General features: G+C 44.3%; 1 protein-coding gene across 1 annotated transcript in view; it reads left to right on the top strand.

Annotated features, from left to right (window-relative positions):
* Positions 1 to 12,090, top strand: part of TFAP2B (transcription factor AP-2 beta) — a 28,226-nt gene extending 16,136 nt beyond the window's left edge. The window contains 6 exon segments of the mRNA XM_055811209.1: positions 2,485 to 2,559; positions 2,824 to 3,043; positions 5,754 to 5,872; positions 8,438 to 8,568; positions 8,570 to 8,580; positions 10,662 to 12,090. Of these exon segments, the coding sequence (XP_055667184.1) occupies positions 2,485 to 2,559; positions 2,824 to 3,043; positions 5,754 to 5,872; positions 8,438 to 8,568; positions 8,570 to 8,580; positions 10,662 to 10,962 (857 nt within the window). The 3' untranslated portion in view covers positions 10,963 to 12,090.
* Positions 12,091 to 12,361: the final 271 nt, after the last annotated feature.

Here is a 12,361-nt window from a genome sequence, read left to right on the forward strand (position 1 = left end):
CTGCCACGTTATATTATCTCTGGTAATGTCGGCTGTATCCGAAAAGCTATAGCCATGATAAACATATAGATATGATATAGATAGAGATAATTCATTCCATGGCAAACACTTTTTTTGAGGCAGCATTAGGTAATTTACAGAAGATATAGAGTCTAGATAGAATACATCTCTCTGAAGCTATGAAATTGCAATAGATATGCTTACACCGCCTGGTAAGCTTCTAAAATGGGTTTAGAGTTGTTAGACTCCAACCGATGGGTATGTTCATATGGTCCTTGTCGGGGAGGCAGTGGTAGGAGGAAAAGCTGTGGAGCTCCCAGGATAGCAGGGAAGGGAGCCAGCCTGCTTCCCAAAAGCAATTTGCAAGGGGGTGGGGTGGGGGGGAATACTAAGCACGTGGAAATCCATATTTCAAAGGCTAACTAATGTAATGAGTGCTCCAAAAGGCCAAAGCGAGTGGGGTGAGGAGCATTTAAGCATTGCACGGGTCTCTTTCTCTTTAGTGAGTTTGGACTAAGATCAGATGTTCGTGGAATTGCTGCCTCTTGTTTAATTTCTCAGTTCACTGGCCAGTGACCTGATAAACTGGTCACTAAAAATAGCCACTGCAAAGGTGTACTCGAACCACGGAGCCCATGTGTTTGTCCGAGGAAAAAAATGTCAGTAATGAAAATCTGTCTGGTGGTACTGCTTTAATCTAACCCTTTTTAAAACAAACTTTTTCTTGATGCCTTACTTGAATAATGTTGCAGAACATCGTGCATGAAATAAGAGATATATGTATGTATCGTGGTGGGGAGAGATTTGTTCTTTTTCTGCCAGCATTACCTCTGATACTCAAAACGAGTCTTTTCCTATAGAATCAATGGAAAAAAAAATCCTATTAATAGCAACTAAAGCAGAAGCGGGCCTCTAACTCTTTTATAACTGTTTCTGTGCCGTTCTCAAACTATTTGAAACCACCTTTATGAGCTGCATAAAGTGCCTAACTAAAATAATAGAGAAATAGGAATCCATTCCACTTCCCGATTCCCTGAAGTAAAGCTACTCAAAATAATTTGTTTATACTGGAGACTATATACAAGGCATACGAAGCAATATGTATATCTAAAATCGACATGCCTTTTGGTTTTTAGCTGTTATAGAGCTTTTATTGTGGGGGTCTGGTCTGGCAGTAGGAAATGATCTGTAATAAAAACAGTGAAACACGGTTGTGTCTATTCCATACACTGAGGTTATAAAATTGGCAATTGCCCAGTAGTTAGCACTTGGTAATATATTAGGATACCCGATCTTATTGTTTAGCAGCTCCAGACGACTTAAATATCCCCTCAACCCTAATGGTTTGATTCTCCAGATACGTTGCAAATAAACAGGGGTTTTATGACTTAACTGACATGTATTATAACTACCTAAATAGCTGGCATATGTGCATAATAGAACCCTATTATTTGCCGAATTGGTTTTGCAATTGATTGAGTGGAAATGGGAGACTGTGAAGTAGGATCTGCTCGGCGAGGGTGTGTAATCAATTAGTCTTCTCCTCTGAAACATGCCCGCTGGACTGCCAGGACTCTACCACCAGCAAACCCCCCAGTTTCGGAGTATATTTTCTATAAGGAAACGCGTGTTGCCGCGATTCCGAGAGGAAGCAGCAGTAGCAGCTGTCAGCTCTTATTAACTCCTGCATAAAACATACCTTAAGTACGGTTTGTTATCAATTACTTGCAGAAATGAAACAACTGGGAAAATGCAGCGAGGCTCCCTATAAATTAAAGTGATTGATTGATTGATTAGAGCACCTGCTGTAAATCATAACAGTTACACACAATTATGAGGCAGCTATTTAAGTTCATTTGTAAACAAAATTCATGTCACGGGGGAATTGCGCTCATTTTTACTTTAGCCAATTTTGTTTTGTTTTGTTTTGTTTATTTCTCAGTGTGGCTGGTTGCTATTACAGGAATCTGTTGGTTATAATCCCCTTGGTTACTCTTAAAATAACCTCACTAGTTTCTCAGAGAAAAGAAATGTTTTGGTTTATCGTGGACAGAATAATGCGGGTTTATTTTGGTTTGTTTCACTTTATTGCTTTGTTTTGACACCCCCACACACCCCCCAACTACCTTTAAATTTGTGTTACAGTAACTAGATCAGCTTTATTTAGGGTTGGGAGAGTTCCTACTACTTCATGGACAGCACAATATGGCCAAGGTGGCGAATGCCATGGCTAGACCAGATTATTATTTTTTTTTCCTGGTGTTCATTTTTCTGCAGGAAAAGACTCATTTTATTTCATAAACCAGACTTAATAAAAACACAAAGCAATAACAGAGCTGTCTTCTGGTTGCTGTATCCTCCAGCCTTGATACTTATTTAAGACAGCGACTCCCTTCGTGTAGTGAATTTATTCCTGGCTCAGCTTGGCAGTAATGGAAACATTAGCAAAAAAAAGTAAAATTTCCTTTTTTTTTTCCCCTCCAGAAAGGCGCTGTCCGTTGTACAAAAGGCATCGGGGGGCTCTGGGTGAGACACAGGCTCAAACCCGAAAGTTGCCAGGTGCTTGCCAATATGTATTTTATTTCCCAATGATCAAACCCTGCATAGAGGCTGTACTGCACCACCCTTCTCTCCATCCATCATTCGTGGAGCAGTTTTCTAGAGGTTGGGGGAGCAGCACCCTTTAGGTTGCTGGAGGTAGCCGGAGGTTCAAAATTCCCTTTCATTTTGCTGTTCTGTGCATGTCAGAGAGACTGTGGTTATCCTGTGCTCCTTCATGGCATGATGGTTTCTCTCCCCTCTCTTCCCCTCTTCTTTCCTCAGTTCCAGTTCCTCCAAAATCTGTTACTTCTTTGATGATGAATAAAGATGGCTTCCTGGGTGGAATATCAGTCAATACCGGAGAGGTGTTTTGCTCGGTACCTGGCCGCTTGTCTTTGCTTAGTTCAACTTCAAAGTACAAAGTAACTGTGGGAGAAGTTCAAAGACGCCTTTCTCCTCCTGAGTGTCTGAATGCATCCCTCCTAGGAGGAGTACTTAGAAGGTAAGAGGCTGGTCTGAGTGCATGACCATGCCCATGTCTGGGCATCCATGCATGCACCAGAAATATTTGGGCAACGGTAAAGATGATTGCAAATCCGCATTGATCTTCTCGCCATAGCATGTGAGTTAATTTTCAGGGTAAGGTCAAAACCATGCTGTATTCAGAAGTGAAAGCGAACATATGGAGGCTAGAGAAGATTTGGCCTTGTACAGTTCCTATCAAAGAATCCCAAAATGAAGGAACTGAAACAAGAGTATTTTCACTCTTGTACATGCACGCAGCTTCTATTTTTCCTCTTTCTCCCCACACTTCTCACTTAGAAAATGGACAAAACAAAATGCCCCGATGGACGTGTTGCAATTATGAATTGGGTGTATTTCAGGACCTGATGTATTCCTAGGGATTTCCTAGATAAATCCATGAGGCTTCCTCTATAAGGCGATTAATATGGTGTCATATAAGACATTGAAATTGGCAGGGGATTAATAGGCAATCAGTAAGGTAGGTAAGTACCTGACTAAAGAAAAGCCATCAACAGATAGTTTGAATGTCAGAGGCTTAGTGTTTCATCTAGAGAAGGTTGCAAGAAGAATTACTCACAGTTGGTCTTCAGATCTTTGCTTTTTAACATTTAACATTTGTGCAGATCACCCACTTAGGTCCTTGTGGATTTTCTTGAAGATCTCAAAACAGTTAACATTGTGGTACTGAGGAAAACGAGGAGCAAGGGATAGCCTGGAGGTCTGGTTGCCACCGCATCATATCAAGTGCGAGGTTGTGCATTTAGGTACCAGCAACAGGGATTTAAGCTCCGAGGTCACTACTGGAAAGACTAACAGGAGAAAGGCTTTTGTTTTTCTTGGCAGTGACTGAAGGACTGTGAATAGTCAGTACGACTTGTCTGTAGGAAAGGTGAGCTAAGGCTCCGTCTCCGGTCAGAGCAGGGAAGAAGTCACGATGTGGTATGAGATACCAGTTCACTCTAGCCAGTGGAAGGCTGAGAGGGGATAAGACTTCATTTTCTACATGTGAGGTACAAGCCAGACTGGAAAACAAAGCTTAACTTCGAGACAGAAACAAATTCAATTAATTTAACCCTGAATAAATATCGGCTCATGTTTAAAAGTTGGTGCTTGTCTTAGAGGAGGAAATAACTTGCCAAGCCCTGTAGCAGCAATTGGGCAATGTTGACTGTAAGGTGTTTTAAAATGAAGTTGTTTGATTTTGGTGTTTTTGGTGGGGTTTTTTTTGTGTGTGTGTGTGTGTATGTGTGTTTTGTTTGGGGTTTTTTGCCCCTTTTTTTGTTTTTCCCCTCCATGCGAAAATTTCTGTGATGAATTTCAGGGGCTTCAGCTCCGTGTCTGCAGAGGAGGGGGAAATTCCTGCTACATGCAGTCAATCACCCAAAAATACACGTGAGAATCAGAGTCTCCTAAAATAGATGCTGTTCCACGTGAATGTCTGTAATCATTGCTCAGCTGTGATCCTTGCCAGTGAGAGCAGCAGAGATTTTTACTTACAGATGCTAACCTGCCTTTACAGATGCTAACCTGCCTGCTCATTCTGTACAACTACAAAATGGAACAGGGAGAACATCTGAGAGAGACATTGTAGAAAATACAATTATCAAGGTAAAGAAACATCATTATTGAACTTCAGTGGATTTCTGGAGATGGCCCAAGCCGTAATCATTGGCTGCTGCTGACTTCAATTCCTATCTCGAATCTAAATTTTAGACAAGCTTTTGGTTCAGAGCAGGTGAAATATATAAAGCTGTTGCAATTCTGCTATCTAGCCCTATTTACTTTGATATAAGATCGTGGGAAGCCAGTCTGGCTTCTCTGTCATTTCTGGTTTCCTTTCGTTAAGCGTGACTGCTAATTCTTAAACAATTTTTAAGTAAGAACTAAGAGATAATTGGGATAGACCTTTGATCTCAGGTGCCAAAACTCTCCCTGATTTCGCAGGTGGCAAGATTTTTATCCCTGGGGATTTACATATGTATAGGCGTCCGAACAATAGCTCTGTCTTTCCCGGCCTATAGCTCACTCATCCTTTTATTGTCCTTATCAGTAACCTCCGACAGACATTCAAATCTTCCTCCAGGCAACCAATTCCCTCTCTATATACGCACCCTGCCCTTCAGGTGAGCTCTCCCTCTCAGCATCGCCTTTCCGCGCAAGGACACGCTCACACACACGCACCAAGTGGTTTAATAAATATTTTTCTTTCTCTTTCTATTTATCCACAGGCACGCGCACTTCTCCCCTTCGAACCTCCCAGGTTGTTGTTTGTTCCTTCCCCCCCCCCCCCCCCCCCCCCCTTCCCATTCAGGCTCTTTCTTGGTATAAATGAGGATTTAATTCTCCTCCTCTACCTTTGTAACCGATCTCTTCATCTTAATACAGTTTCCCCTCGCACTATAGGAACCCGTTTGCTCTTTAGATCAGAACCCTGTACATTAATTATTGCTATCTGGCATTATTTGATTTCCCTGGATAAAACAGGGGAGAAAAGTGGGTTCATCCCCACTCCCACCCCTGGGGAGAAATGAAGCAAATCTCAGCAAACCCAAGCAGAAATCAACACCCCCCCAAGTCCTTAACGTCGAGCGAAAACCCCTCCCAGGCTCCACTGACTGCACAGACTAAACGTTTCTTCCAGGAACACTGCGGGGTTAATCACGATGTTAATTTCTTTGCAATTCTAGAGCCAAATCGAAAAACGGGGGCAGATCTTTGCGAGAAAGGCTAGAAAAAATCGGTTTGAATTTACCAGCCGGCAGGCGTAAGGCCGCAAATGTCACTTTACTCACCTCCCTGGTGGAAGGTAAGCCGAGGGTCGCAGCTCTCTTCACATCCCTGCCTGCTCCCGACTCCTGCCTAACATTCCAAGAACCACCACCACCATCACCCCCCCCCCCCCCCCGAAAAAAAAATCCCTAAAAACCCCCACCCATAAAAATTAGCTTTGGGGATCAGGTAGGAAAACCCTTGCAGATGTGACATTCAGGGCGGGTGAGGATGGACACTGCCACGGTTAAGGATCCCACTCCCCCAAAATGAACTCACTGGCTGGAGGGTCGTTGATCCCCCTTGGTGGCAAGAATGAGGTTGGGGTGTGTGCCCTACAGCGTGGGTGGATGTGAGTGTGTGACCCTGCAGGGCTGTCCCTCCTTGCTATGGATTTCCAGGCCTGTGCTCTCCGACTCCACGTCTGCTCCATCCTCCCGTTAATTTCGCTCCTCCCGAGCTTCTTTACGGCCACTACAGGACGCTCAAGTGAGGACAAATAATACAGAACCGATCTTTTCTTAAAGAAATCAGAACAATTCCAGAGTCGCAGAGGGCGGTGTACCTGGAGGTGGCTGGGACTGCGCAAAGGCAGGTTGTTCCCGAGAAAGGAGGGAGGGGAGGATGAAGTTTCCCCTCATTTCAAGTCAGCTAACATAATTTCGGTGGTCGGCGTGCTTCTTTGATTTATTGTTACTGTATCGAAAAGTAAAATTTAGAGCCACTAGTATGTTTAGGATATGTGCGTGTTTATGCTAAGAGAAGTTGGACCTTCTCCAAAAAACATAACGGGAATAGTATGGATGCAATTATGAGTTATGTGTATCTGCATTACACATGCACACCGAGAGGCGTATAAATAATCCACTTATCTCTTCTGCATATAACCATGCATAAACATTTGTGCTAGATATTAACTTTTCCACTCCTTTGATTGAGTTGTGCGAGCGATAAGCCCTTACCGCATGCAGGGGCTGAAGGCAGGAGCGCAAAGAGACGGGGGCTGATAGGAAGGAGCTTCTCCTGGTACCTGCATAGGGGTTATACCGGGTGTGCGAAGCACGGTGTAGGTTACGGGATATAGGGTCGCGCTAATAGGCGACGCGAAGCATTTCGGGGTGTGACAACTGCCCTTTAACACCGGGGTTAGTGCAGCTTCATCCCTGTTGCCTGTGTGAAGACCTGCGCATCCTACTCCCAGCAGGATCAGCCCCTCCCCGAAGCTGGTCTGAGGTTCGAAAGGCTGCGTGGCTGTGTAGCGATGCTGAGGTTTGCGTCAAGCGTGTAGTAAGGTGTACATTATCCTCCTCTCCCCTGATTTCCCTTACAAGTCAACAGTTTACCTTGAGAGAGCATCCCTCCTTTCGGAAGAAGCTGCACCCGCTGAATTTATTTTCTTTTTCCCTCCCCCCCTGCTATCAGCCAGGCTTCAAGCTGTGGCATCGCCCGGAGCGCAGCGCTGCGGCCACCCCCGGCCGCCACCACCCCGGGCGCTGCCCGCCCGGAGCCCGTCCGGCGGGGACACCACCCCATCCCCGCTTTCATTAACGCTTTGGTGATTAGCGAGAAGCCTTGGAAAGAAGAAGATGACGTTGGAAAAGCAACTCCTGATCGTTAAAAATAATGTGGTCCTGGAGTTATTAGACATACCCGTTTTGCGTATTGGAAATCTTCCCCCCTGGTCCCTCAGGCGCGTGCTTTAAAGGTTTTAATGCTTTATTCTAGAGGGTCTGAGCTATAATCTGGTGGAATCCCCCTAGAGTCTGAGGGTTCCCCCCCCTTCCCCCCCCCCCTTTTCCTCCTTTCTGCAGCTACTGTCTTCCTTCTTGTGGCATGAAGTACATCAGTAGGAGTTGGATGACACGAACCTCTGGAGGCAAGAAACCTGAAACCAGGCAGGCAGGAAAAGTGACAATTAGAATTAGAGTTAGAATAATTACTATTTTTCACAGAACAGGTTGCCATTCCTTGCTGTCTTTCCACTGAGAAGAGTTCCTGTTGCATGATGGTCGGTTAAAAAAATCAGATTAATAATTTCCATCGGACGAAACGCGGTTATCTCCATCATTTGACAGATGTGACGATAATTGTGATAACGATACGAGTAACTCCGTGTGCATGTATAAATAAGTGTGTATATAGTGCCCCACAAGGAATTTACATTAGTATTAAACGCTATGTCCACATCTGTAAAATTTTGGACAACGATCTGGTGTATTGCAACAGGAATGGTTTCTCTGCTCTTGAGAAAAAGTTTGGGTCTTTCTGTCTTTCGGAATTTAAACTAGTTTCCCCTGGTTGGTTGGGGTTTTTGGCCCAGTTAGTGTGAAAGTGAGTGTGTGTGTGTGTGTGTATGTGTATGTGTATGTGTGTCCCCCCCTTTTCCCACAGTCATGGGTACCACACCACCACAAGCGCATCATAAGAGACAAACCTACTGAAAATTTGTCCCAGCAACTTACTTCTGCCACCAAAACGGGGCTTACGGAGGAAAAACCTGTACGTGGAGCCCTGCCCTGGCTCCAAAGGGGGCCCGGGGGGAGTGGGGTGGGCGGCCTCGGAGCCGGCCCGGAGGTGTTAATGCCCCTCTCGTCCCCTTCAGGTGAGGCCGTTCATTTAGCTCGGGATTTTGGGTACATCTGCGAAACGGAGTTCCCAGCCAAAGCTGTTTCGGAGTACCTGAACAGACAGCACACGGACCCCAGCGACCTCCACTCCAGGAAAAACATGCTGGCTTGCTACAAAGTGAGTGCCGAATTAACTACCCCCCCTCTTTCTGCCTTCCCCCGAGAGAATCCCTCTCTGTCCTTAAACCCTTCCTCGGAGCTTGTTTGGAAAGCAGACGGAATTTCCAGTCCCTAAGTTACAAACGGCCCCGCCGGGGGGGTGGTGGGGTGGGGGAGAGGGTGCTTGTATCGCCCTATGGGCAGGTTAGACCCTATAGCCTCTGCGTCCCTCTGCAGCGTGGGACAGGCTGTCCCTATTAGAGCGTGTAAGTGACTGTTCCCTAGCTACTGTACAGCGTTTCCAGGCCACCCCCAGTCAAAAAAATCTCTATGGAAAAGGGACCAAAAATCTATGCTTTGCTTCCACAGCATGTATGTCTGTCTGTCCCTTTAGCTGCTCACACACACCCTGTTTGTCTGCTACCAAATTACATCTTTTCCATACAATGTAATAAATCTGAAAAAAGGAAAAAAAAAAAAAGACACCACCCCCCCCCCACCCCCCCCCCAAGACACTACCATATATTGCTAATGATCCTCAGTTTGGTCCTCCCCACCCATCTATCTCCCTTGGGATTATCTCGGTGGATGTGCTGTATGTGGTGATTTATACTTGACTGTGCCTCCCAGGCTGCTAACCGGGTGCTTCATAGTTTGCTCAGGGCCTCAGCAGTGGGTGCTGTCTCCACACATCTTCATCTATCTGGCCAAAAAAGGGGGGGAAATAAAAAAGAGAAAGAAAGGAAAAAAAAAAAAAAGCACCCAGCCCAAACAGCTCTCATTCATTTCATGCTCTGGGATGTGGCTTGTCTCTGATGACAGTGTAATTTAAAGAAATATATGGAGGGTTGAAAAATCATTTGCTCAAATTTGTCCAGATGTTTTTTAGACGTGATTGGAATTTGATTGCCCTTTTCCGCAGGGTCAGAAGATATTAATGTCCCAGAACTTTAATTGCTCGCAGACCCTGCTTTGCTCTTTGAAGATGTAAAATGTTGGACTCATTACTGTTTGTTCTCCAAATTCAAAGTTTCCTCTCTTGCACTTTCTTAATGGATAATGCACATAGAAGTAGACCTTTATCTTTCCCCACCCTCTGAAACCTTTAACCCACTGGGAATTTCAGATAATTTCAGAGGATGAGCAGTGAATGTCTTTTTTAAGGGTTTCTTTTTAAATTTTTTTCTTTTTCTTATCTTTTTTTTTAATTCCAACCCTTTTTTCTCCAGTCTCTGGGTAGACATCTGTCTCAAAGATACTGTTCCTTTGGGAACCCCACCAGCCCCCAGGGTTTCTATGTTGCCTGGGTACCTGTTGACTTTGAAGGCCTTTTGGACCAGAGCAATGCAAAAGGAAGTGTGTGTGTTCGTGTGAATTCATTAGAAAAATCAAATCTAATTTTTCAAAGGTGTGAGCAAGCAAACAAAAGCCAGGTGTCACCCCTGATGTGTTAACTGGGGTGCTACCACCCAAAAATGAAGTAGGAAGTGCTTGCTTTGCTGCTCATACAATGAATAAGCCAGCATGGAGTCCCAGAGTCCTGACCTTTCTTGACAAGGTGGCCCAGCCTGAGCAGCCTCAGAGGAGGCTCCGTTTTGGCCCTTCCCTGCACCACGTCCCCGTGCCACCCAGTAGCTCTTGTTGTGTGCTTGTGCTTTCCTCCAGGAACAGCACTGATGGGAGCTGTTTAGAGCCAGGGTCAGGCCTCCAGGAATGTGGGTGGTTGGCAAACCCATGGTACCTCTCCCTTTCAGCCTGGTTATTTTGAGAGCTGCCAAGCAGGACGGGGTTTTCACAGTGCTTGCAGCTGTCGGAGAGATTTCTGTCTCCAGACCTGGTGTTAACCTGCAGTTGTGGAAATCTTTCTCCTGAAGAGCATCATTTGGAGCAGGGAGCTGTTGGCTCACCGTGACCGGTCCCCGAGCACTGTTGGGGGGGAAAAGAAGGTGGCAAAAAGGTCCTATCCTGGCTATTTGGATCAGCTCTGGCCTGAATCTGCCCCTTCAACCTTGGTTGTCTAGGAGAAGTGTGGGATGAGCCTAACCATTGCTTTTTTTTCCTCTCTCTCTTCCTCTCTTTGCTTTTCTCTCTTCCGTGCAGGCAACTTTGTAAAGAATTTACAGATCTCTTGGCCCAGGACAGGACGCCCATTGGAAACAGCCGGCCCACCCCTATTTTGGAACCGGGCATTCAGAGCTGCTTGACTCACTTCAGCCTCATCACTCACGGCTTTGGGGCCCCCGCTATCTGCGCTGCCCTCACGGCCCTTCAGAACTACCTGACTGAAGCGCTCAAAGGCATGGACAAGATGTTCTTGAACAACAACACTGCTAACAGGCACACATCTGGCGAAGGACCAGGTAGTAAAACTGGAGACAAGGAAGAGAAACACAGAAAATGAGAGAGAGAGAGAGAGAGAGGGGAAAAAAAAAAAGACAGGAAAAGAAAAAAGTTAAGTAAATAAAAGGAGAAAAGAGAGAGATAATCTTTTAAAACAAAACCGTCTTAATTTTAGCTTTAAAAATACTGGATTGGGCTTTGGAAGAATTCTATTAGGTAGGACAAAATAATAATAATAATAAAATCATAAAAGAAAGACAATAATTTAAGATCAGAGGAGCACAATGGCGCAAGACCAGTGGTTCAGAGTCTCTTGCCAGGAACATGTGAAGACAACCACCAGGATTTTTTTCCCACTTCTGTTCTTTCACATTTTTTAAATAATGATTTGGGGGGGAGGGAAATATAATAATAATTATTAATAATAATAATAAAAAAAGACATGAATAACTTATTGGAAGAAATCGGAGAAACATTTTTGGTGTCAGTGCTTTGATTTCTTGAGCTGCACAGTCTGTCTTGCTATTATTTTTATTTTGTTCTCTTTTATTTTTTTCAATTGAATGATGTCCTGTCTCCACCCTAGCTAAAATGATCTTCCAGAGCGTTCCTTTCTGAGCAACCCCATTGCCTCATTCACCTCAGCTCTTCCCATCTCATCTCACCACCCTGGTTCTGTCTAGACTAGGAAAGGAGGGGAGGCGAGCACCCAGACCTCTCACAAAGTCATCAACACCAGCCAGTTCAAGCTGCGTTTGTGGCAGCATCTTAACGTTAGATGCCATTAGATAGGAAGTTTCAAGTCGTCATAGCTCGGTTGAATTAGCTAACTCTATTTTTTAAGATTTTTTTTATTTTTCCTGGTCTAGACAGACTCTGTTTAGATTACCAGCGTTTACAGGTGTGTATGGGCGTGTGTGTGCCTATGTGTGTGCATATGTGTATGCACATACATAACTTGATAGGGGTGCGTGTGTATCCTATGTATGTTTGTATATATATATGAATATATATGGATATATACATATATATATAAAATATGTGTGCGCAGTCACACATATTCATGCATGCAAACATACCTTTGTAAATTAGTACTTTGACAGTAAAATGCCTTGTTTATAATGGGTTGCAAAATTTGAAAGTAAGGTCTGGTAAAATGTCAACACTATCTGAGTTCTTAATTTTCTGAGGTCTCCTCTTTTTCTCTTATCTTCCCCCATTTTTAAAGAACTGTTAACAACGACAAAAAATGAGTGATATGAGTATGTAATTCTTTCTCAGGAGTATGCACTATTTTATTTTCTTCTGTTTCCTAAAGCTTTGCCCGCTTGGCTTATGAGCTTCTTCAAAGAGGACTAGAGATCCCTACACAATATATCAGGTACAGAGAAAAAAAATCCACAATTCTGATATTCTGATACTTTTCTTTTTTTTTTTGCTTTTTCAAATCAAAGTCAGTT

This window comes from Falco peregrinus, chromosome 7, assembly GCF_023634155.1.
Source record: "Falco peregrinus isolate bFalPer1 chromosome 7, bFalPer1.pri, whole genome shotgun sequence".
NCBI classification, from domain to species: Eukaryota; Metazoa; Chordata; class Aves; order Falconiformes; family Falconidae; genus Falco; species Falco peregrinus.